The sequence below is a fragment of the Halichoerus grypus genome, chromosome 4, assembly GCF_964656455.1.
Source record: "Halichoerus grypus chromosome 4, mHalGry1.hap1.1, whole genome shotgun sequence".
Classification (NCBI taxonomy): Eukaryota; Metazoa; Chordata; class Mammalia; order Carnivora; family Phocidae; genus Halichoerus; species Halichoerus grypus.
Window position 1 is genome coordinate 77734823 of NC_135715.1, and position 25686 is coordinate 77760508.

At 41.9% G+C, this 25686-nt stretch overlaps 1 protein-coding gene across 1 annotated transcript in view; it reads right to left on the reverse strand.

The window, feature by feature from the left end:
- Positions 1-2550: 2550 nt before the first annotated feature.
- FGF9 (fibroblast growth factor 9) overlaps positions 2551-25686 on the reverse strand; it is a 33585-nt gene continuing 10449 nt past the window's right edge. The window contains exons 2-3 of the mRNA XM_078070570.1: positions 25226-25329; positions 2551-3755 (exon numbers count right to left, since the gene is read on the reverse strand). Coding sequence (XP_077926696.1) covers positions 3510-3755; positions 25226-25329 — 350 coding nt within the window. The 3' untranslated portion in view covers positions 2551-3509. The remainder of the gene's footprint in view (positions 3756-25225; positions 25330-25686) is intronic.

Below are 25686 nucleotides of genomic sequence, written 5' to 3' on the forward strand. Positions count from 1 at the left end.
CGACTTCATTGCTCTCTCGTGCAAGTGACCACAAACAGTGGATCTAAATTCAGCACATTTCAAGGTCAAATGATGCAGCCAACAGAATTTGACCTCAAACAATATGTCTTTGTCCATTCACCCATCCACGTAAATGTGTGCACACACTGCGTTTTGCTCGCTGCGAGTTCATAAATCTTTATCCCAGATTACTCGTTTCTTCATCTAATGCTTACAGAAAAGAAAAAAACATCTGGATGTTTGTTCCTCTGCCTCCAGCCCCCACACCCCCCATCCCCTCAACACACACGCAACAGCTGTAAGAGCAAGGAGAGCTTGTTTTCAAAATTCCATTGGTTCATGTAGGCACATAATCTGAAGCAGCTCCAAAATGGACATCGAGTAAAAAATACCAGTTTTCAAAAGTCTGTAATTATGTATTTACACAAATTACATAATCCTGTATGTATTTACATACAATTACAGATTATCAAGTAAATAACACAACGTTGTAGTGTTAATGAGATGAAATAGAAGGAAAACACCATCAACTAAAGCCATTCATTTATCTACAACACAGGACCTGGCAGGGACAGGTTCCCCAACACTGACCTGGCCTGTCCTTCACACTGCCTGGGGACATTCACATGACAGGTGGGAGGGTGGTTCAGTCCGTGCCCGTGAAGTCTCTAACCAAGGTGCAAGTGCTGTCACCAATAAGACAGTGGTTTGGCTATCTGAGCGTCTGTTTGTGAAAACTGGACCCACCCACTGCACGGTGGCTCGGAGCTGCCATCCAACAGGCTTGCGGTCTCTTACGACAAGAACCGGATGCAAACCCACTTGCTCTAAAACCCCACAGGACAATGCCCACGCCAAAACCCTGAGCCATCTACTCTCCCAGAACACTTATTTACATAAATTGCATAAGTCAATATTTATTTATTTACAGACCATTACAGTTTATTGTATCCATTGCCAAAAGCATATAACATTTTGTTTTTCTTTAAAAAAAAGAAAAGAAAAGAAAAAGGTACCAAAACGAAATTAACTCCAAAAGTAGACGTTAAAGTAGCATTTTCTAGGAATGCGTGGAGATTTTAATCTTTTTCACGAATTGGTTGCTTTCGTTTAGGCCGATTATCTAGCATCTCATGCTACTTCAAGATTACTTTTGGCTACCTCCTAAAACCAGTTTCTTCAGTGCTAAGTATTGTACCCATGACATCCTAGAAACTTGCTTCTTCCCTGTGGTCAGATGTTTAATGTTTTCAGCCAAAAATATCAAATGCCTTTTGGAAAAACTAAAGCCTGAATATGTGCACATTTTAGCAGCAGCAAAGGGTTAAGTAATAAATAAGAATACTATATCTTGGAATTAAATGCAGTTTCTGTTTCGAAAGTAAAAGAAAAAAAAAAAACCCAAGAAAATAAATGAAGAGGACATTCTGAGTTTATCATAAATCAACTATTTTACATCGCTTCTGTCCCCTCCCCCCAAATATTTCTTAATTCCAAACGTTAGACTTAGTTTTTCCTTAATGCACATCAGCAGGAGGTCTCTGCTACATCCTCGAACTTGGACTATAGAAGGGCCACATGTGCTCATGGCAATAAGTCATGCGCTTCTACTTCCAAACAGCTTTAACTCAACAGTGACATACTTTTATTTTTCATAAAGAATGTGCATCAGAGCAAAACAAAGTTGGAATATTAAATTTTAAAATTAGTTACATAAATCCCAACACAATTTTTTAACTGTCACTTTCAATTTCCCAACATAACTGGCTAGAAAGTGTTATATGTGGTATGTGAATTTGTTATAAATTCCTTTTTCTTAAATATTGCTTTAAGAATTTGGCTCTTTCCTCCTTAGTATATAGTAAGAAATAGTCTTCCTTGCCCGAGGGCAAGTTCCAAAATTATTGCTACTAAAGAAATATGTATTCTTACGCTTTTCAGCATAAAATGTTATAAAAGCCTTGTAAAAGATATTCTATATAGTAACCTCCCCTCTAAAAAAATTGAGCGCTTGTGAGGACCATTTTTAAAAACAAAACACAGTCAACAAGTATAATACTTTCCCCCTCATTGTCATTATTGATGAAGATTTATTAGTTTCATTTTGCAAGTTTTACTTGAAGGGTGCTATTATGTATTACGATGGTTCACACCAAAAGCAATTTCCTATAAAAGATGTTACAATGACCTCTATGGAGCTTGTATAATGTCATATTTGATAGTGCACAAATAAAAAGTCTCCAAGAATGGTCCTGTTTAATCTGACTCTTGTCCCTTAAAAAAATTAAAAAAAAAAAAAATTTGTGCTACGTAAGCTCTTTTTTTTTTCTTTTTTTTCTTTTTGAGCATTCTAAATCAGTACAATGTTTGATGTTAGTCCTGTTGTCCTGGAGATCAACTAAAATAAAAGCATAGTTATTGTTCAGCTTTGGTATATTCTGCAATAGGTTTAAACACGTAGGATATATACCAACCCTTATATTTTCCAACCGTGAAGTTACAGTGATGGAATAAGTCACTTATGAGAGAGGAAATATTACAGACACAGAATAAAAGTTTGAGACCCAGTTTTTCTTTAATCCTCTGGGATAAGCTATGAAACAAGCAGTCTGAAGAGTGAATACTCAGTGTCATGAATGATGTGCATAAGTTTACAATAATATGGGCACAAAAGAGATTGTCACCTTTAGTACATTAGGGTCATTAGAATTTCTCATATCCATGCACCGTTATATTTACTTGCATGAATTTACCACAGGTTCGTAGCGGACTTTGCCATTTAATGCTTACAGAGCCTAAAGCTTCCAAAATGCCTATCTGGCCTGTACATATTTCATTAAAAATAAACTCTATATAATAAATAAATATATAAAATAAATAAAATGTTGCCTTTGGAATTTCTATAAATAAATTTAACTTTTTTTTATTTTTATTTATTTTTTTTTATTTTATTTTTACTAAGAGGTCTTTGCTTTAAATTCACCGGGATGGCACCAGTGAGCATTAACTGAAAAAGTCTCTTAAGTAAGACTGCACCCTCCATGCCTTTGAAAATGCAGCGTACCCTTGCGCAGGCCACCAGCTAAAATCCTGATGAGTCGAAGTATGGCAGCTGTGCTGATACAAGATGAAGTACAACTGATCAAAAATGTAAAAGCGCGTCTAAATCCCAGCATGCATCAGGCCGCGGTCCTCTGCTTCTGCTTCTCTCTTCCATCTCCCCTGCTCCTCATCCACGCACACACTCACACCCCCGCTCAGTCTCCCTCTCCTCTTCTCACAATAAATCAAGCAAGTGGGCAGCGGCGGTCCTCCAGGAGGACAAGCCTGTTTAAGTGCAGAACAAAATCAGCATGTTCCCATCCAAGCCTCCATCGTACATTATACATGCGGCAAAGTTTGGCAACTGTGGAGCTGGTGTGATGACTCAGCTAATCAATAAGAACCCACCGCGTGAAACCTTTATAGTGGTTACTTTTTTAAGGGCTCAAGTGAAGAAATTGTCTTTGTCAACTTTGGCTTAGAATATCCTTATATAGTTCAGGTACTTTGTCGGGGTCCACTGGCCTAGGTAAAAAATGTGTGAATTTCTGGTGCCGTTTAGTCCTCGTTCCTTCTCTTGGCGTCCCGTCTTTATTTAATGCAACATAGTATCGCCTTCCAGTGTCCACGTGTTTATACAGATTCGAAGAGTACGTGTTATACCAGTTTTCTTCAAACTGTTCTCTGAATACACACTCTTGGGTTAGTTTCTCCTGTTAAAACAAACAAACAAACAAATCAGTATTTTGCAAAATAGCTACTTTCTGTATTTAAAGCAATATCCAATCGCGACACAATATAACTCTGGTGAGAAAATACTGATTTTAACCCATTTTAACCATTGTGACGTATTTTGCAAAAAGTGCCTGACTGTATAAATTTAACTACATTCTAATTGTTTTCCATACTGACTGAAGTTCAAAAGATTTCAAACGTTTTCTAGTTAGATTTTTTCGTATGCCCATTATTTGAACAAGCCCGACAGACAAAGGACGACAAATGCTATGAGTTGTTCCCATTTTTACTGCAGCAATTAGGACGGTGACCATCCTGCGAGGGAGAGCCTTAGCTGAAGCGAAAAGTTCAGATAACTGCCTCATCTTTAATATATGCTTTAAAAAGTACTTGCAATATAGACCAACATTCTCAACATTAGCACTGTGGTCGGATACCTTCTGCCCTCTGAAGTAGGAGAGGTGACATATTACTCCATAGGAGTGCTTTTCAAACTTTAGGATTACAGAAGAATCAGCTGGGATGCCTCTTTAAAATGCAAATTTGCAATCTCCAACCCTTTAAAATTCTGATCCAGAAAGTCTGGAAATACACATTTTTAACAGGCCCTTGGGGGAATTCTGATGCAGTTAATCCATGGTCCACATTTCAAGATAGAATGCTTTCTATGTGACTGAGTCTTCCTGAAGACAAAGAAGTAAAAACAATTGCTGTAGCCCTCCTACTTCCTTGAATTTAGACAGAAAGAGCCCCCCAACTTAAAAAGCCACATTCTCAGGCACACAGCTACCAACAGAAAAGCTGTACTTATTCCTACATCCCCAAAGTTAAAAGGTTCCACATTTTCACAAATGTATTGCACCTCTCCCTCCACCTGAGCTTTACGAAACTCTAGGTCCCATTTAACCGCATGCCCCAGGGCTCCTGCAGCCATGTGTCTCCTGGACAGAAGTCATGACCAGAAACAACATACGCCTCACATCCCTGAACCAAGAGCACACCCAAGTCACAAAAGCTGTCCCCTGGAGAAACAAGGCAACGGGACTGAATAGCCTTTTTGCTCTTCTCACCAGTAGGCCACAACTTTTCAAATCAATACCTTCCTCGACGGTACTTTTAAAAAATGAACACAAAATTACCTTTAAAAATATTCCCCTCGCTCTTGCTCATCTGGCAACTTACATAAATAAGAAAACAAACCAAAAAAACAACACATGTCCATGCACACACTTAAAACAGCAGAACAGGTAAGGGCATTTGATGTTCTTCCATTTCTGACATTCAGACCCAGAGGACAGCAAACTAGACATCACCAAAATACAGATGTCCTTTCTTTTTTTTTTTTAAGATTTTATTTATTTAAGAGAGAGAGCAACAATGAGAGCACAAGCAGGGGGAACAGCAGAGGGAGAGGGAGAAGCAGGCTCCCCGCAGAGCAGGGAGCCTGCCGCGGGGCTCGAACCCAGGGTCGGCAGACGCTTAACCGACTGAGCCCCCCAGGCGCCCTCTTTACATGCACACACCCAAGACAAAATTTAGTACACTGAGTTCATAGAGAGCAGCCGGGCAGGATCCATCACATCCTTGCAATGGAGTAAGTCAGGAGAGCAAAGGGAGAAAGGGAGAGAATTTGACAAAATCAACAGTCCAAAGTGAGGCCGGCTCCCCTATTTCTTTTATGAACCGAAGGCTTAACACCCACTCCAAAGCACACAGGGCCTGCCCGCACCTCCTGATGGGTGCTCTTCCAGGCCCCGAAAGGGCTTGTGACACAATATTATCTCACTGGACAAGTTCTTCTTAAATCAAACAGGGCAAAGCAAAAAGAAAAAACAACGTGTCTGTCAAGGACAGATTCGACTGTCAAGGACAGAAACGACGGGGAAGCTTTGGAAGGCTGATGCTGGGTTCGTCGGGACAAAATGAATTGCCGGGAGTGAGAAGTCCTCCACGGCTCCCCCCTCAGAGGGATTACTCCACTGGGGTTCCAGGAGAAGCTCTGCCCTCGGGAGGAGGGGGTGAGCATCGGAGAGGCAGCCCTTCACCTCACTCCAATGGAAACCTAGAGGAGCATTCTTCTGAGAAAACACAACCCCTCCCCTCCCCTGCACTGGAGGATGAGGCTGCATGTGATTTCTCTTTCATCTCTATTAAGACTGACGAAATAAAAATAGTGTGTTAAAGACATTACCAGCAATTTTAGTCTTTACTTACATCTGTATAATAAATATTCTCCTCACAGACAAGATTATTCCTGGCTAAAAATGCTGGTTTGGGTTTGCTGTGATTAAGTAAATTTTCTAAACAAATTATGTTTTTGTTTTTTTCTTCTTACCTAATAAAATGGACCAGCGTATGGAACTGTATGCTGAACCTTTAGTTCCTCAAAAAACATGAAAAACTAATTCATTTTAAGCTTGCTTTTTCTCAGCAGGAAATCATATCACCTGACAAACATTTTACTTAAAAAACAGAACACTTCTTTCTTCTTTTGGAACCGTGAGTTATGTACTAGTCCTGCTTGCTTTACAGAGCTATCGTACCTATCGTACAGTGGCCTTTGTTGGATTAGAAACACAGACCCGTCACCTCAGCAGAAGACAGGTAGCTTGTTTGCACGCTGGTGAAGAGCCCAGCTGGGGCGTCGAAGGCCCATGCACATCCCAGCTTCGCCCTTCTCTAGCTGTGGGACATTTACGACTGTACTTAACCTCCACAAGCCTCAGTAACTTCAACTTTCAAGCAGGTTAGTATCTTCAGACAGGGCTATTACAAATACGCAGTCAAAGAACATGCCTGGCACAGAGGAAGCCCTCCATAAACAATGGTGGTTGTTGACATTATGTTAACATCATAACCTCTCACAACTGGGAGGAACTTTGGAAAACAGCTAATACAACTTCTCCTGTTAAATACATGAGACAGTGAGACCCAGGTGCGAAATGACTTGCCCCTGGTCTCTGCCACAGGATCTCGTTATTAGGGGAATGAAGCCACCAGAGCAGGAAGTTTCCAGGAGCCCTACTGGAGGCGCCGCAATCTGGAGACCAGTCCCTTCTGGGTTTTTTTTGCTTTTCACTAAACACTGTGATTCCTCCAGACCTCCTCCTCCAGGGAGGCTTCTGGTGCTGTTTCCAAAGGGCCAGGCACTAGAGAGGGCTGTGCAGAGGAAAGGCTAGGGCTCGCACACCATGCTCAGGAATTATATGAAGCAACTGTTACTCTAAGACTCCTATGTGCTTCCTTCCTTTTTTACCTTAACAAAATGTAATTTTTAGAAAACACTATTCGCTTTGCAAGAGGAATCTGTAGAGATTATGAACAAAAGTCTACAGTGGTGGGGACAGCACAATCTAGCAAGGGAACACATTTGTTTTCAGTATTTATGAAAAGATTCTCATTGTATATGTTTTGAGGGGTTTTTTTAGTTTACAAAAAAAAAAAAAAAAAACCTTTTTTTAAAAAAGTTATAAGCTAAGAAACTGAACTAGCCTTTTCACTGCTCAGAAAACACTGCTCTATTTCCCCTGGCAAGCTATTATAGCATTTTTTATATACACATAATAGAACTTTTTAGGCAACCCAGAAAATAAAGTGAATTATTCCATTTTAAACAGCATCATCTATAGCCAGCACTTTTTGTGATGGTTAAGAGTTCAATTGCCTCCTACACGGAAGGGTTGTCTGACTTCGGTTAACAAGTTAAATGAGATCGTGCAGACATTACATTGCAAAAGCACTGGTACATTTCAGCTCCTGTAATTATGACAATTAGTATAATGCCACTCAGATAAACTGACATACCTTAAAAATTAAAACGATCATTAAGAATTAAAGACCCTGTTACTTTTTTATGCCATGTATATTCTTTTAAATAATTTCTTCCTCTTATTGGGGATTACATTAACGTGTGACTTCTGCTTTGGACAGACAGATAAAATAGCAAGATTTACAGAATTACTCTCTTTATGATCACTCTTTAGAACTCAGTGACAAAATACTTAGTCGAGGTGACTATACTTACGTATTTGTACCCCGCAGTGATTTTTCTAAACTAAAAATGAGCAAACGAGTGCAAATTGGGACAGCAAAAACATACTAGCCTGTATTCTTCTATATATGCAGTGGAGGAAAAAAAGTTTCTGCCTTCCAATCAACTATACACTTTAGAATTATAGAACTCAGATGTTTTAAAACTCACCACATGTTTCCAATGCAGACAGTTTATAGAGTATTCCACTATAAAGTGATCAATTCTTGTTTTATTGTATTTCCATGTTTTAATTTTTTTTTCTTTAGATTATTTAACTATAGCTGTTTATGGCATACCTATCTTTGAACTGTTGGATTATATCACTAGGCTTGGGTGGAGAATGTGGATTTAATTCAAAAGTCTACTAAAGTCCATGCTTTGGAACAAAATCTGGTGAATGTTAGCAACTATGGAAACCTCTTTTCATTTTATATCATCAAATTCTAAGCAGTGGGAAAAACTGAAATTAAAACTTCAAAACTTTTACGAATCCTATTAAAACCAAAGAATGAGATAATAATGTGAAAATTACAGCACACCCTAAGGAATGCTTAGGAATGTTATAAGACATAAACTCATATAGACACCACTTAAAATATTAGACAATTGGAAAATGTGTAATCCACATGGGCATTATTATGCCCAATTCATATCTATACTCACTTAAAAACTGAAATCAGAATTTTTCAAAATTTGAGGCTCAACAGTTCTCACGGAAAACATATAGGCTTATGGCATGCTGCCATTTTAAAACATGATTTCCCTTTGTATATCCCTTTGTATATATATCCCTTTGTATATATAAATATATTTATAAATATGTTTATAAACATATATGGTGTAGCTTTAATCACACTATCCAAAATGGTTGCATTTATTCAACTCAGTGGGTCACTTAAACTAGTTGCGCAAACCAGGCCAACCCATAAATCCGAGGTCAGCGACTATACAGAAACTAACTTGATAGCAGAGTTCCCAAACATTTTGCAAGTTAATGATTTGATGTAATCACTCGTTCTCATATCTCCCGTTTATTACAGTCATGGTATTTAAACCTCCCTCAACCACAATTACTCGTACAGATGTACTCTTTCTCATTAATAATCTAGCAGTAAAGTCTTAATGGGAGTTGTTGCAAGGATCGGGGTGATTAAATATAATGACTAAAGGACCATTAATAAGAAGCCAGGTCTTTCAACTCTTCTCTCCTGGGAGAAGTCCCCAAATGGACAGAAAGCAACAAACACAGAGGAGAATAGGCAAGAGGGCACTATTTCTTATTTTATTAGACTCCAATTCAGAGCCAACCCCGTTATGCCCTCGATATGGCTCCCCATAAGCCCCGTCTTTCAAATCCCCACTATTCCAGAGGGGCCTGCTTTCTTTCCATGATCTTAGAATTGTGGGAACAATTGGATCAGTTGTGTCTGGTCAACGTAAACAAAATGAAGCAAGGAGGCAGGCAGTTTTTCATTTGGTCTCATCAAAATATAGAGAAAATAAAGAATTCCAACATTCTCTCCACTCCTCCCCCACCAAACACTAAACAAAACAAACACAAACCACCCTTTCTCCAGGAGCGGCTTACTTGGGCATTTGGGGATTCAAAGGCCAGGGCCCAGTCTGAATCCAGGCGCACATGGACACTGTCTAGGCTGTGCGCTCACCAGCCTTGTGGCACCAACAATGCCGCCAAGGACAGAACCTGCCCCAGACAGGCTAGACAATTCAGGGGCCTTCTTAGAAGCCACTATAGACATGGATATTCGTTTAGCAAATCTTATTAGCTCGTCAACTTGTACTCCATTTCCAGAGACGTAGTCCCACAGGGGAAAGAAAACCTTGCTCCAGGTGCACGAGGATTCAAATTTGACAAGTCCCGTGTTCACTTTAAGAAATATTGTTGCTTGTGCCCCCTATGCAGACAATGCACGTTTAATGCTTCCACTGAGAACCTTACAGGAAAAAATCATGAAACTTCTTTTAGGATCTTAGAACACCAGAGTAAAAAGAAATCACATGTAACATTTCTTACCCTAGATGATGATCTGGTAAGAGTAGCAGGTCGTCCAGCGACCACTGAAAATACACATCAAAGACCTGCAAATGCTGAAGAAACCTCACAGTGCGTAGCGCGAGAGGGAAGAGCCCAGAGCAGAGGGAACACCCTGGAAGAATCTGACTGACACACCATGGCGGAAACCCGTCCAGCTGAACAGCTGGGAGGGGAAATTAAGGAAATACGGGATCCAAAAAGACAAAGACAATTGAGTCCAACTACTTTGTTTCCATGATAACCATCAAATATACCGTAGGGAGTGGAATTGGAAAAGAAAAATGTGCCAAAGGTTTTCTATGATAGACAAAATGGGTTAAATTAAGAACTTGGTTTGTAGAAATAAAATTAAGAGAAACCAAAAAATGAACCAATACAATGACAGTGGAAGCCCAAAGACTATTTTTGAAGAACTAAAAGATTCACGGAATTTCCTTACATAAAGGAATGCCAAACTTACACACACACACACAGGGTCTGGGAGCGGCGGGTAGGTTGATTAATAATCCTGGGCCTCAATTTCCTTATCTGTAAAATGAGGGAACTGGACTAAGACATTTCTAAGGTCTCCTTGGGTCTAAGATTCTAGGGATTCACTCTTGGCACATCAAAATGGAGAAAGCAGAGCTATCCACAAGAACTCTGGAAGGACATGTTGAACAGGAAATGGAAAAAGAAACTGCAGTGGAGGAAAATAAGGAAAGAAACCAAATAAAATGTGCTGCATCAATTGCCCACTGCAGAGACGGTGGGGGCAGCTGATCAGAAATGCAGACTGAATTAATGCTTCCAGAAGCAGCCAAGGGAATGAGGTTGCTGTTTTAGGAAGAAAGGAGGACAAGGAAGAAGACATCACTTTGGCACAAGGAGCCCCTTCTTTCTTCTCCCTGGGAGACCGTCAGGATGATCCCATCCTGGAAGGTGTCTTGCCCACTATGACCTTGCATTTTAGGGCCCGCCACCATCCTCTTCGCCATGTTGGCCACCAGAAACAGGCCTGACCCACAAACCCTACATCATAAGCTCTCCCTCAGAGAACTTACTTGGGAGAAAAACCAAGTCTTGCAAGAAAATAAAAAGTCCGCAATGTCATAGAGCACTCAAACCCAACGGGAAAGCTGGATGTGGGCATAAGGCAGACAAAATGCAACATCGAAGATAAATAATACCAGAACTCTTGAACTTCTCGAATACCCCCAGCCAATGCTCATGGGCCCCTACACCCCCATCCCCACCCCCGACACCCACAGAGAAACCCTGCATAAAATCGCAAAGTAGATAAAGCCTGTCTCTGGCACCCCCAGCTCTTGGGCCCCCAGCTGCTAGCCTCAGCCGTACGCGTGCCAGCCCAGATTTCTCTGGAACCGAACTATTCCTCCCACCCCTGAACTTGTGATATATAAATGGCCCTGCTCTCTTAGAAAGCGACCGGTGCAGCTGTCCCTTCCCCTCTGTAACACGCAGGTGACTGTCTCACTCTCTCAAGGCCCCTCTCCCTGCTAGAGTGGAACAACCCACTTCCAACAGTAATCAGGGCTAATACCACCAACTAATAATTCTATTGCTCCAAAACCAAAGTCATATGCTGACATAGACCCTTTTTTAAAACAGTGCTTTAATCCTGAAAAACCAATTCTGAAGGTAGGCATTTCAGGTGCTGTGACAGCCTGGTGAATCCACTAATGTGTGAACATTAGAAAAAAAGAATTACAGTAATACTAAAGTAAATTAAATCCCAAAGAAAGAAACTTCTTTAACTATGTGGATAAAATAATAACAAGCTACATATAAAAATAAAGTATCTAAAATTAATCTTGATAAGCAAGGCTTTATGGTTAACATTTTAAAGTATGATTCAAGGGATGCAGGAACGAAGGAAATTTATATTTATTTTCATAGACTGTGTGATACATCTTCATTCCGGAATTCAAACTGGCAAGAAACACACTCTCTGTGCACGTCGCATCCAGTAAGGCGTATACAAGGCTGTACCAGGGCAGCGTCCACCACGACCACACTCATCCGGGAAGAATGCTAAGGGAACGAGCCTGCACTAACCAGCCGCTGGGAGCCACGCAGTGTGCTGGCTGTTCTATGGGCTTCGTCTTCTCTAATCCTCACAGCAGTGCTGTGATGTGGCTGTCATTAGCCCTGTCTCACAGTTATAGCTCAGCAAGTTTGAGTAGACTGCCCAAGGTCGCACAGCGAGTGAGCAACAGGGCTGGGATGCTAAGCCTTGTGTTGCCGCTACTCCCTGCTTTACCTCCAGCTTCGAACCATCCGAATGTTCCAAATGCAAGTAACAGGCTTCGATATTCCATCAAAACCCTGCAAACTGAAAATGAACTTGAAAGATGGAGAAAGAAAAAGAATACAGGCCAAGTCAACACAGCCAAGAGAAAACTATCTGAAACACAGCAATTCATGTGGAAAATGGATGGAGGGATGAAATCTAGAGCCGAGGGTGGACAGCAATTACGTGAGAACATACAAAGCAACATGGCAGCTAAATGGGCAAAAATCATTCCATGCAAAGCAATCACATCATGCACCACAGGGAAAGGGATGTCTTTGGTGTGACCTTGGCAAGTCTGTTCTGGAATACCGCACTGAGCTTTGAGCACTTCATTACAAAGGAAAAGCAAATCATGACGGAGATTTCAGTGAATTACAATACACGCGAAAAAAAGAATAAGAAAAGAGGGGATCAACTTATGTCGGGATTTTAAGCATTTATAAAGAGGACAAAGGAGGACAGCTCTGTATATGTCTCTCCCACGTAACACCAGAACCTTTCAATCCTGAGGGGGAGCCCTCGGCAGCGGGGGTGTCAGGAATGCAGACGATTTCCTCAGCCACCCGTGAGGATGCCGCTGAGGTGTACCAGGTCCACAGACTGAGAAACGATGTCTGTGCACGAGCACAAGTCAGTCCCTGGCATGGGGGAGGCAGGCGGGATGAGGCGGCCCCGCCACCACTGTAGCTGCCCTCAGGGTAGCGCCCCCCGCCCCCCGCTCTGGGGGGTGGGGCGGCAGCTTTCTTTGTGGGGCTCCAGGGCACCTCCCACACCATGGCTGATGATAGTGACAGGAAAGAGGCTCCAGCAGCAGCTGGGAGAAACAGAAGCGGAGACAGGACATGGCGGGGGGCGGAAGTAAAGATAACAGAATTAGGGTACAAGCACAGCCACCATGTTTCTGAGCCCAGCGGCAAAGCCGCCTTCTCACAAGCCTTCCTCTCCTCAGGACACCCGCCTGGTTTTCTCCATCTCCTCTGGGAACAATCCTGAAGTTCTCTCCCACCCTGGAATTAAGCTCTCTAAGTTCTCCGAGCCCTTTTTGTACATAAGGCTATCATAACAAGTATCATACCAAATTATAATTCTTGGTTTGTGTATCTGCCACCCCCCACAAAGTTGCAAGTTCTTGGATCAGTTCTAAGCTCACCCAGAAGAGGAAGTACCATTTGCATTTGTATGTTCAGTTGATCTCATTATCCACGGTAGTTCTGTTCTCTAAAGCCTCTGTGAGCACTGAAGTCATGAATACTGACGCGCTGTTCCCAAGAGAAACACGGCATTAGGTGCCACGCAAGTCAGTCATAACACTTTGGTCAATCAATACGTAACCTTGATTTTTGTGGGTTTCTATTTAAGTTAATGTTGTAGATTCATTAACAACGAACTCACCGACAACACACCAGCAACAGCACTGTGGCTCACACTCACACAAGACTCTCTCACTTAGCTGGTGTGCTCCGTAAGACTCATCACAGCCATCTCGCATTTAGAAACACTAGATAGCACTTCAGTACTATGCTTCGGGGGCATTTGAAACACTAAAATCACCAAAAAAAGCACAAAAAAGGAAAAATGTGGCACTAAATAGATCCCCAAAAGGACACTTTTTTATAGTGTGAGCTGAAGCAAGAAGGCAGAGCATCGCCTGGCAGGACCTCTGCTGGAAACGTGCCCATCAGGCCATTCCCTTCTGCTTCTCCTTGAATGTCTGCAGATGACCATGGAAGTGCCACCAGTAATGACTTTAGGATCACAAGCAAATTTAGTAAGTAGACGAATTTGCAAATATACAATCTGCAAATAATGAGGAGCAGGTGTACTTCCAGTACCAGCATGTAATAGTAGTAGGTGGTGTCACTGATGTTTGTTGGCTTCATGAAAGCCAGCAGGAAAGACTGAGGGTGTAGGTGAGGGTGTGAGCAAGTGAGGGTGTGAGTGAGTGAGGGTATGTGTGAGTAAATGGAAGAGGGAGTCAGTGATGAGCAAGTGAGGGTGTGAACAAGTGAGGGTGTGAGTATGTGAATGAGGATGTGAGCAAGTGTGTGAGCGAGGGTGTAAGTGAGTGAACATTTGAGCGAACAAAGGTGTGAGCAAGTGAGTGTGTGAGCAAGTGGGTCTGAGTGAGGGTGTGTGTGAGTGTGTGAGTGAAGGTGTGAGCCAGTGAAGGTGTGACAGAGTGAGGGTGTGAGTGAGTGTGTGAGCTCATAAGCAAGTGAGGATGTGAGTGCAGGTGTGAGCAAGTGAATGAGTGTGTGAACGAGTGAGGATGTGAATAAGTGAAGGTATGAGCAAGTGAGTGTGTGAGTGAAGGTGTGAGCCAGTGAAGGTGTGAGGGAGTGAGAGTGTGAGTGAATGAGTGTGTGAGCAAATGAGGGTGTAAGTGAGGGTGTGAGTGTGTGGACAAGTGTGTGACTGAGTGAAGGTGTGAGCCGGTGAGGGTGTAAGGGTGTGCATGAGTGTGTAAGCGAGTGAGGGTGCGAATGAGTGAGGGTGTGAGTGTGTGAGCAAGTGAGGGTGTGAGCGAGTGAGGGTGTGAGTATGTGCCTGAGTGAGTGAGCAAATGTGGGAGGGAAAGTGTGAATGAGTGAGACTGACCCAACTCTGATCAGCCTGTCCAGCATCACTAATTCAAGGAACTGGGGGAGACTGAAACACTTAAAAGAGAAGCAGAAGGCTCTGCAATTCGGAACCAGTCTGTGAAACAGGCTCCGGTGAGGAGGAGTTCAGGTTGTGTGTGACCAACAATCCATTCTGAACTGAGAGGTGATGCTGGAAAGGTGAGATGGAGGATGGGGCAAGGGCAAGTAGCAGGTAAGTGAGGACTAGAAGAAGCAGGGGGTGCTTGGAGGCAGTCAGCTTGTGCCTCTGTAGCCCCCAGTGTTGTTTTCTCTTGGTGGTCCTCACGCTCCCCAATTTACAAATTAACCAGATTTCATGCGTGCAGGGAGGCTCAGGACAAGAAAGCCATTAGTCAGCATTGCCAGTCAACTATGTAAGTGAAATATCCACTGCACAGATATGCTGCTTTTTTCAAATGTATATATGAACTGCTCTGTAACAAATTCATTTTACAATGTTAATGAATTCACAGTAGGTTTTGTTGTAATGTTTTTTTTTTCAATCAAAAGACACAAGCACAGGGGCCCCTGGGTGGCCCAGTTGGTTAAGCCCTCTGACTCCTGATTTAGGTTCAGGTCTTTTTTTTTTTTTTTTTAAAGATTTTATTTATTTATTTGACAGAGAGAGACATAGCGAGAGCAGGAACACAAGCAGGGGGAGTGGGAGAGGGAGAAGCAGGCTTCCCGCAGAGCAGGGAGCCCGATGTGGGACTCGATCCCAGGACCCTGGGATCATGACCTGAGCCGAAGGCAGACGCTTAATGACTGAGCCACCCAGGTGCCCCTAGGCTCAGGTCTTGATCTCAGCATTGTGAGATCGAGCCCCTCCTCGGGCTCTGTGCTCAGTGGGGAGTCTACTTGAGATTCTCTCTCTCTCCTTCTCCCTCTGCCCCTACCACCCACCATCTCACGTGCCCCCCCAAATAAATAAATCTTTTTAAAAAGTGGGGGGATGTCTGGGTGGCTCAGTTGGCTAAGCATCTGCCTTCGGCTCAGGTCATGATCGCAGGGTCCTGGGATCGAGCCCCGCATCGGGCTCCCTGCTCAGCGGGGAGCCTGCTTCTCCCTCTCCTTCTGCCTGCCGCTCCCTCGCTTGTGCTCTCTCTCTCTCTCTCTGACAAATAAATAAATTAATTAAAAAAAAAAAAGGCACAAGCACAATTACTATCCTGTGGGACTCCCTAACATTTTTTATCAAAAAGGAAGCCTTATACACAAAATGGTCAGGAACCACTCTGGTCTGCATGTCAACCTTCTAATCTTCATAAATTAGGTGTTTAGGAGCCAGGATCCACAGGGTCTTCTTAGAAAGAAAGAAACAAACAAACAACCAAAGTGATTTGGGATCCCACTGACAATATATTCATACTTGCAACATGTAATAAGTGCCAACTGCATGCAAGACACTGTTTTAAGTACTGGCAGTTCCATAGGAAACAAAAGTAGGCAAGTCCCTGCCTCCATGGAGCTACCCTTTATGAAATGGAATTCTAGTAGGGACACAGAAGAACTATGTGCCAGTGGAGACTCTGCCCCAAGAAATGGCCACGCCCTCAAGCCTTCCTCGTCAGACTTCTCAGGCAGACACTGAGGCCGTGGAGCTTCCGAAAAGGCAGGAGTGTGGAGCAGGGAATATGAGTAAAACCAAGGGCAGGAAACAGAAGGGATCTTGTGTGAAGCCTGCACCTGTCATGAGGAAGATTCTACTCCCAGACTCCTGAGCCTGAACAAAGACCACTGCTGAGCATGTTGCCTGGTACCCAGGACCATCCTCCTCCAGATGAGATGAGAGCAATCTCCTGAGCTATTAATGATTAAAACCAAATCCTTTCCAAGGCCTTTGTCTCCAGACCTGTGTTCTCTGACTTTGGTCATTACTAATGTGGGATGTTTTAAACATGTCTCAGTAAATCAGTAAAGCTAATCCACTAAACAACATATACTTAACTAAAATTAAATAAACAAATAGATACATTTGTTAAAAGATGATTTTCCATGAACTAATGTCCATCGGTACACATGCTAAGGAAACAAACCAACCACAAAATAAAAACTAGGCTACTAGAAAGAAAAAAAACTGTTCCAAAATCATATCTGTAAAGGAAATACTAAATCCTATTCTAATACATGGTTAATTCTGGTAAAATTATTTTGTATTCACAAAAATGGATGGCAACTCTTATGCATATGTTTTGGACAAAGTTTATTCATCCAGCTACATTCAAATCGTAATTTGTCACTATCTATGTGACCCTGAGTAAGCCACTCGGCCACTAAACCCTCATTCTCCCCATGTCTAAAACAAGGACAGTGTATGAACTCCATCAAATAATATAGAAGATGCTCTTCTGAGGTGCTGCCCTCTTTATCATCAAAGAATTATTACTCAATCCTTTGAAAATTGGCAATGTCCATATGCAGTATAAGGTAATACTCTATTTCCCAAAACATCTGTTTAAAACCACCTATTTCCATAGCATACTGCTATCAGGTAGATCACTAAACAAATGATCCTTTTCATTTCCTTTCTACGAATTACATTCTTTGGAGACTATCTACAGGACATCCCTAAACATCTACCGTCAAGGTAATCTGAACTGACAGACCACAGTGACAGATTGCTAAGTCTAGTGGTACCTTGCCCTTTGGTACAATATCCTGTTCCACAAACACACTAGTTTATTCTGCTCGCTCAAAAGTTGCTCACAATTGCCAGTGCAGGATGCCCGATGGAGACAAGGTCTCCGATACACTGCCGGGCTCAAGCTGCCTCTCCAGCATACCACCAAGCCTCCTTGCTGGACTTCACACCTACTGTGATGGGATATTTTCAAAACTGGCATCTGCAGACCCCCGGAAGACAAAGGACCTAATTTGGAGAGCACTTGCAGCCCTCCAAATTGGGTCCTTTGTCTTTGCTTGGTCTTTTCATTTCATGAAAAAGTGAAGGGATTGGGGCGCCTGGGTGGCTCAGTTGGTTAAGCGACTGCCTTCGGCTCAGGTCATGATCCTGGAGTCCCAGGATCGAGTCCCACATCGGGCTCCCTGCTCAGCGGGGAGTCTGCTTCTCCCTCTGACCCTCTCCCGTCTCATGCTCTCTCTATCTCATTCTCTCTCTCAAATAAATAAATAAATCTTTAAAAAAAAAAAAAAAAAAAGAAAAAGTGAAGGGATTGTTTTAAGGCTATTCTGGACCCCCCATGACCGCCTGTAACTGTACACCGGCGCCCAAGAACGTATCTGTGCTAAGCAGTGCCGACTAGTGCTACTTCCACCATCAGGGCTAACAGGAAAAGAAAAGATGTACCTAGCACATCATCTGGTCTCCCAGGAATTAGAATAGGAAGACTTGAGGGTTAGGGGGACAGCTGTCTTCCCAAGGTGCTCAAAGGAACAGGTGGGCTCAGCTCATAAAAAGCTTTAGAGCCACACGGACAGTGAAGCAGCATCTTAGCCTCAGTCGCATACCATCTTCCATCACACTAACTCAATCACGCCAGTCTGGATTTTATTGGTCTTAGAGGTTAGTGCAAATTTTAACATTAATATGTTTCGAATTGGAGTTGCTAAAGAAGTATAAGAAGTTCGCGTTGGAATGAATCATGGAACACTACATCAAAAACTAATGATGTACTGTATGGTGACTAACATAACATAATAAAATAAAATAAAATAAAATAAAATAAAATAAAATGTTTGTGTTGGTTCATATTCAAATGACATAGCCATGATCATTTAAATGAGTATGGGTTTCTAAGGATCTGAGAGATTTTATTTTTTCCTCTTAAAGAGATTTATAGGGGCACCTGGGTGGCTCAGTTGGTTAAGCATCTACCTTCTGCTCAGGTCATGATCTCACAGTCCTGGGATCGAGCCCCACATCGGGCTCCTTGCTCAGCGGGGAGTCTGCTTCTTCCGCTCCCACTGCCGTTCCCCTTGCTTGTGCTCTCACTCACTCTCTCTCTCTCTCAAATAAATAAATAAAATCTTTTTAAGAAAAGAGAGAGATTGATATATTCCTTCACTCTGGGACAGGTAGGTCTACAGGGTCTCTCTCCCCTCTATCCCACACCATGGAGACACCTTGCAAGGGAAATTCTTTGACTCACATACCTCTAACCCAGTAGAGACAACTGCCCTGACCAATGTATTTTTTTTAAGTTTATGTGCATAGGAAACACAGTCAAAAATCCATCACACCTAGTTATTACATGGATTCATATAAACCAGGGCCCAATTGTGTCTCTGGAAACATAACAACCAAATCTACTAGGAAATACATGTTTTATAAGCATCGCCATCAGGATGATGGTCAGGTTCCAAAGCACTGGTCTGAGGGCTGCAAGAACTAGGCATGAGTCACTCTGCCATCTACAAAGTCTGGGTCTTTAAATAAGGAAGAAGAGGACCCTGTAAGAGGACAACCACATACTAGGTAGTGCTATCGACCACGGTGCCCAAATTCAGTGAGGCTCTGCATCTATGTGGGTCGTGACAGGCTGAATAGCTGGTTCAGCAAACACTGACCATATGCCAACTGCACCGAACGTGTACTGCTGGGCCTTTAAAAAACAGAAAGATTATAAAGACAGAGAATCTGACTCCTAGAAATTTAATCTAGTGGAAAAGACCAACAGGAATTAAAATTCTGGACAGAAAAAAGTAAGTGCTATAAAAGGGATACAAACCCAAAATCTGCACATCATCCTTTTGTATCACTTTTACAGATTCTATGCTCTACTTTCCTGTATCATTACAATTTTAATGATTGTGCTACCCTTTTTAATGAAAAGGTGAAATATCTTTCATTAAATGCAAGCTTCTTAAAGGAGATTAATTTTTTTCATGGCATTCTTTTTAAAAGAGATATTTATTACAGTCAATTACTCTTGATGCTTTAAAGTATCTTGGTAACAGGGACACCTGGGTGGCTCAGTCGGTTAAGCATCTGCTTCGGCTCAGGTCATGATCCCAGGGTCCTGGGATCGAGCCCCACATCGGGCTCCCTGCTCAGTGGGGAACCTGCTTCTCCCTCTGCCCCTTCCCCCTGCTTGTGTGCTCTCTCTCTCTGACAAATAAATAAAATTTAAAAAAAAATAAAGTATCTTGATAACATTCAGATAAATTAGATTGACTCTAAAAGTAACTATCCAAGCCTTACTTCTAGTCTCCTTGATAAGAACAAAAGTGACAAATGTAAACTAATACTCTAATAAACTATAATCCTCTGTGTGTGTGTCTGTGTGTGTGTGTGCACGCAAGCGCACACGTGCACGATCTAACACCCTCTCTCTGACTCAGGCAGGATACTCTAATCTTTACATTTGAAAGCTCATGTGCCCTAACTTGTCTGCCCTGCCTTTTCTGAGACTCCTATTCCTCCCTCAAGATCCAGTGTAAATGTTACCACCCAATTTCCTCAAGCAGTTACTTAAACACTCTTTTGGACCCCCAAGATGTTTGTGTGTTTCTCTGATACAGCACACTGCACTCTGCACTGAATTACTTATAAATACACGCCTGCTACTAGATTTGGGGATCTTTGTTGCACGGTTATGCACTCAGCACAGTGCTGGGCACATAGTGGGTATAAATGTTTATGAATGAAGGAGCAAACCAAGGAATTGATGCCTGGGTGAATTAACATATGAATTCGAGAATCGAACCCCACCCCAGAGCCATAATCTTTCAGGTTGTCCTTAAATCATACCATGATACACACTAGCGATCGCGTTTTTCCTATTGCCACATTCTAACCAACTGAGCCACCCAGGCGCCCTCCTATTGCCACATTCTAATAGGGTACCAGAATTCCATGCATTTTTCTGAAGAACTATGACCCCTTTCACCTCTGGCTTTTTAGATACATTCCTAACATAAACTTGGAAACCAAAGAATTACACAGATGAAAAGAGAAAATTTATCCCAAAATACATTTTAAATTAATATTTGCTATATTTTGCTTTACTTTTTGAGGGAAATCTGCTATTTCCCCAGATCTCCTATTTACCTTCTTTCATAATAAGGTAAGTCTTTTCAAGGTTTCCCCAATGTTTAGAAACTTCCCCGCTTTAGTGTACTGAGCTTTACCCAACTTCATATAGGTAAAAATTCTTTAAGCTACAATTTTTAGTGTACAGTTGACCCTTGAGCAACGCAGGGGTTAGGGACACTCACCTCCGGCCCAGTCAAAAATCTGCGTATAATTTTGAATCCCCCCAAACTGAACTACTAATAGCCTACTATTGCCTGGAAGTCTTACCAATAATATAAACAATTAACGCATATTTTGTTTTTTTGTTTGTTTGTTTTTGTTTTTGTTTTTGTTTTTGTTTTAAAGGTAGGCAGCTTGCCCCTAGGGGCCTCGCCTTGCTCAGCATAGATGCCTTTTTTTTTTTTTTTAAGATTTTATTTATTTATTTGACAGAGAGAGACACAGTGACAGAGGGAACACAAGCAGGGGGAGTGGGAGAGGGAGAAGCAGACTCCGCTGAGCAGGGAGCCTGATGTGGGGCTCGATCCCAGGACTCCGGGATCGTGACCTGAGCCTAAGGCAGACGCTTAATGACTGAGCCACCCAGGTGCCCCAATTAACACATATTTTGTACATTATATGGGTTACATACTATAGCCTTAACAATAAAGTTAGTTAGAAAAAAGACAATGTTAAGAAAATCACAAGGAAGAGAAAATACATTTATAGTATTGTACTGTATTTATTGAAAAGAGAAAACAGCTGCCTAGAAGTGGACCCACGCAGTCCAAATACGTGTTGATCAAGGGTCAACTGTATTTAATAATAGAATCATTGCCTGTTTCTTTTCTTTCCTTCTCCCAGTCTCATCACAATGAAAATGTAATGTTTTTGTCACTCCTCACGTCCACTGCCACACCAGATATGATAACCATAAACCCGATGGAAAATGTGATTCCTAGCCACAGAGGAGCACAGATCTCATCTCCATTCCCCTCTCCTGCCTTAGGTACATCCAAAAGGAAGACCATCTGGCTATCCAGAAAGCTTTCTTCCCAGCTCTGTACATTAGAGGCAAAAAGATCTCGATGCATAAGCACTTTGTGTACATAGAGAACATCATGCATGAAGCAGACAAGACTCAGGAGTAGCCTAAAAAATCCAAAGTATAAATTCTTGAGATCCAGACTAGGAAAAGACACTCCAGACATCGAAGTCAAGCTATTCATCTCATAGAGGAGGAGAACAGGGCCCAGCACCTCACTAGTGGCAGACACAGAACGAGAGCGCAAGTCTCCTGACTCCTCTTGCCATGCTTTCGCCACTACACTCTCTCTTTCCAGCCCCACCCCAGCCCCAGCCCCCTTGGGCTGGACACACCAGGGACGGCATACCACTGTCCAACTCAGCATGGGAATGAAGAGGCGGATTCTCCCTTCCAGCGGAGTTCTCAGTACCCCTGACCACACAAGCAGACCCGGTGAGGTCCACACCCATGTGTTTCATGAAACATCAAAATAAATCACAATGCTTAGTTCATTTCAATCCAACAAGTGTTTATTGAGCACCTACCACGTGCAGATGCAGGCAAAGTGGTTGGTGAAAAGGCCTGAACGCTAGGCTAACGCACGCGGGCATTCGCCTTCAAAGGCAAGATTTGAAGGGATCCACACTGAGAAGTGACACTCATATGTGAGATTTGAAAGGTGATTCTCCAGTGAGTGTGGAGAATGGACTGGAGAGGGGAGAAGCCGGCTGCAGAGAAGCCACGGGAGATACTCTTCCACAAAGGAAATCACAATTTGGAAAAGCACTCCTCATTATACTTTCCTCCAGGCAGTTTCCAAGCCTGAAGATACTCTTTATGTGAGAAACTGTGCATTTTCAAGCACAGGAGGAAATGGAGGCCTTTTTTCGGACTCGCCCCTTTGCCTAGCTGGGGTTCCACGGTGGCGTTGTCAGCGAGCCCTGTGGCTTTGCGGCCACATTGCAGTGGAGGTGGGAGGCGTCCTCCCAGCCACACACTCTGTGTGCTCAAAAAGCCCTACACGAGGCAGTCGGGCTTCCCAGAAAACATGCCAAGATGGGGTTCTCCAACTTTCTGCCACCTGGCCACAATTTCAGGCAGGACTGTCACTGATATTCATTGGGTCTACATTCGGGGTACCTTCTAGAGCCCACACTCTGTTCTCAGCCTGTGCTGCAGATGGGGGCACACAAAGGCAGGGGAGCAGCCGGAGGAGAGGAGAGATGAGCAAGAAGCCACCGCAAGAGTCCAGACAGGGAGATGAGGCTCGGCTGGACAGTAAACATAGAGGCCACCGCTCTCCTTGTCAACCAAGAAACTGTGGGAGGCTGTCATGCTGGTGATTTCATCCGAAAGACTGGTCATCTCTCTCCGGGGGAGGGTACTCTGCAGGGGCATGCAAGGTGGCCCATGGAACGGGGAACAAAAATGGCCTCTATTTGTGTTTACTCATTTGTCACAACCTTTTAAAATGTTTACCTTAATACAAGTTTTATAAAATAAAATAATCTCTATGAACTATATTTTATGTATTGAATCTTAAGTAATTTAATATACACTGTTGAGATTCATAGTCAAAAAAATTGTTTTGGTGGTGGTATGTGATCAAAGAAGTCTAGAGACCATGATGATAAACGATGGAACCTTCCATCCACTAAAGGTTGGATTGTGCCCTACACACAAGAAGCAGTTTATCAAGTTCAACTGTGACCAACTTAATTTAATCCATAAATTAAATCTCTATATACCTAAGAGTGAAAAAAATTGAGGGGGTGACAAAAGGAGAACATCATTTTATGTTTTAAAAGTGTGAAAGCTGGGGCACCTGGGTGGTTCAGTCGGCTAAGCATCTGACTCTGGATTTTGACTCAGGTCATGATCTCAGGGTCGTGAGGCTGGGCTCCGTGCTGGGTATGGAGCCTGCTTAAGATCTCTCCCTCTCCCTCCTCCCTCTCTCCCTCTATAATAATAATAATAATAATAATAATAATAATAATAATAATATGGAAAGCTTCCTTATACCTTCTATCTTTGCACTTAAAAGTGCTGACAAAGATAATTTAGGCAGTAAATAACTTTATCTAAACCACAAACTGTGTTTAAAAAGCTAAACCCAATCCTATGCTTAAAAACGTATTTTAAAATAATCTATTCTCTCAAGGAAGCACTTTTTTAAAAAAGACTTAAATATCTAACAAAATCAACCAATCTAGATTCAAATTTTACCAAGGCAGAAAAACCAATCTTGCACCATTAAAAATGGTGTGTGCTATATTCAAATTACACAGGCCATTTCTTGTCATCTGGAGTGTTTGAGTAAAAGTTTGATACCATTCCAACCCTTGCATGTGTGCGTGTGTTTACACATTATATATATTTACTAATATGTGGATAAGAAAGGCGTAGACCTAGAAAATGTTTCTCCTAATTATATATGAAAATCCCCTTCATTTCGGTTTCCCATTCTGAGTTTCTTTTAATTTTCAACTTGTTATAGATTCTAATCAATGTTTTCCTATGTAGATAACGTGGATTAAATTCTCATTTGGCCACCAATAATGGCAAGGAAAAACCAAAGGTTGATTTCACTATAAGCCTTTTGTTGAAAACTCAAATTAGTATATAGTAACTAGTAATCTATGATCCACACGCATACATTTAGCAAAAATGTATCAAGTTCCTACTGTGTAGCATGCACTGTATTTTAGAAACTCTGCTAGCACAAGTAAAGAGATAGCAAAGATGTAAAGTCAGTCCCCTTCTCTCAAAGCAGAAGCGGGGACTTTGTCTCATTCACTGCTGTCCCTGAACACAAGGAAAAGCACCTGGCACCTGCCAGGCTATAATAAACACTTCTTCACTGCCTCCTTCAAGAAGCTTACAACCCAGTAGAGATGGGAAGTGAGACAGGAAAAAACAAAAACAAAAAACTCATAATACTTGCAAATAATTATAATATTTTTATATTCTTGTTCACATACAAGAATGTCTGACAATAATTTCCCTCTCCCTCTTCTCTCTACATAATGAAAGTCTTATGTAGCTCAAAGAAAGAGGTTTATACTCACTGCACAGTTGTCTATTTCTAGTTTTAATTACACTGCTTTGCAAAGCTTAGGAGAAGATAATTTCAATTCATTTCAAAAATAACTTCCATTCAATACAAGAATATGGAATTTTTCACACTTGTGAATTTTTTATTTACTTGATAATGAAAATGGTTTGGCATATAAATAAAGCATTTTCTTAGAAACTTTGGTCTAGTGAAGATCCAGGGCTGATATCTATAAATAAAAACAAAATGGTTTTTCTCAAAAAGCAAGAATTTACACTCTCTCCAAACAGACTCAGTTTCATTTCTAGATATTTATAATCTAGAGAAAATGCAGTTCAAATCAAACGTGAAGCATAAAGATTGGCAAAGTCTCTCCCAGTACTTACTGATCCGTACAGCTCCCCCTTCTCATTCATCCCGAGGTAGAGTCCACTGTCCACGCCTCGAATGCTGACCAGGCCCACTGCTATACTGATAAATTCCAGAATGCCTATGAGACAGATGGCAGAGGGCAAAAGAGAGGTCAGAGCACAGAGCAATTCCTAAGTCTCAGCATCCCTAGGACTTTTTGGGAGGACACTGAGCCCAGTTCCCAACTTGGATAATCTCACACTCATTAAAGAAGTTTCTTCTCTTAAAACCACTTCCTAAAAGAACTAATTTTTCAGCTAAACTCTATCTTATAATAATGATACAAAAATACTTACCAACGCAACACAGAACAAAACATTTTAAAAATGAAAAAGCTACTATTTACAGATACCCTAAGAAGTGATATGACAGATAAGCCAAAATACATCTCCTAATCAACCTTACAAGAATATAATTTAAGAGAAAAACAACTTAC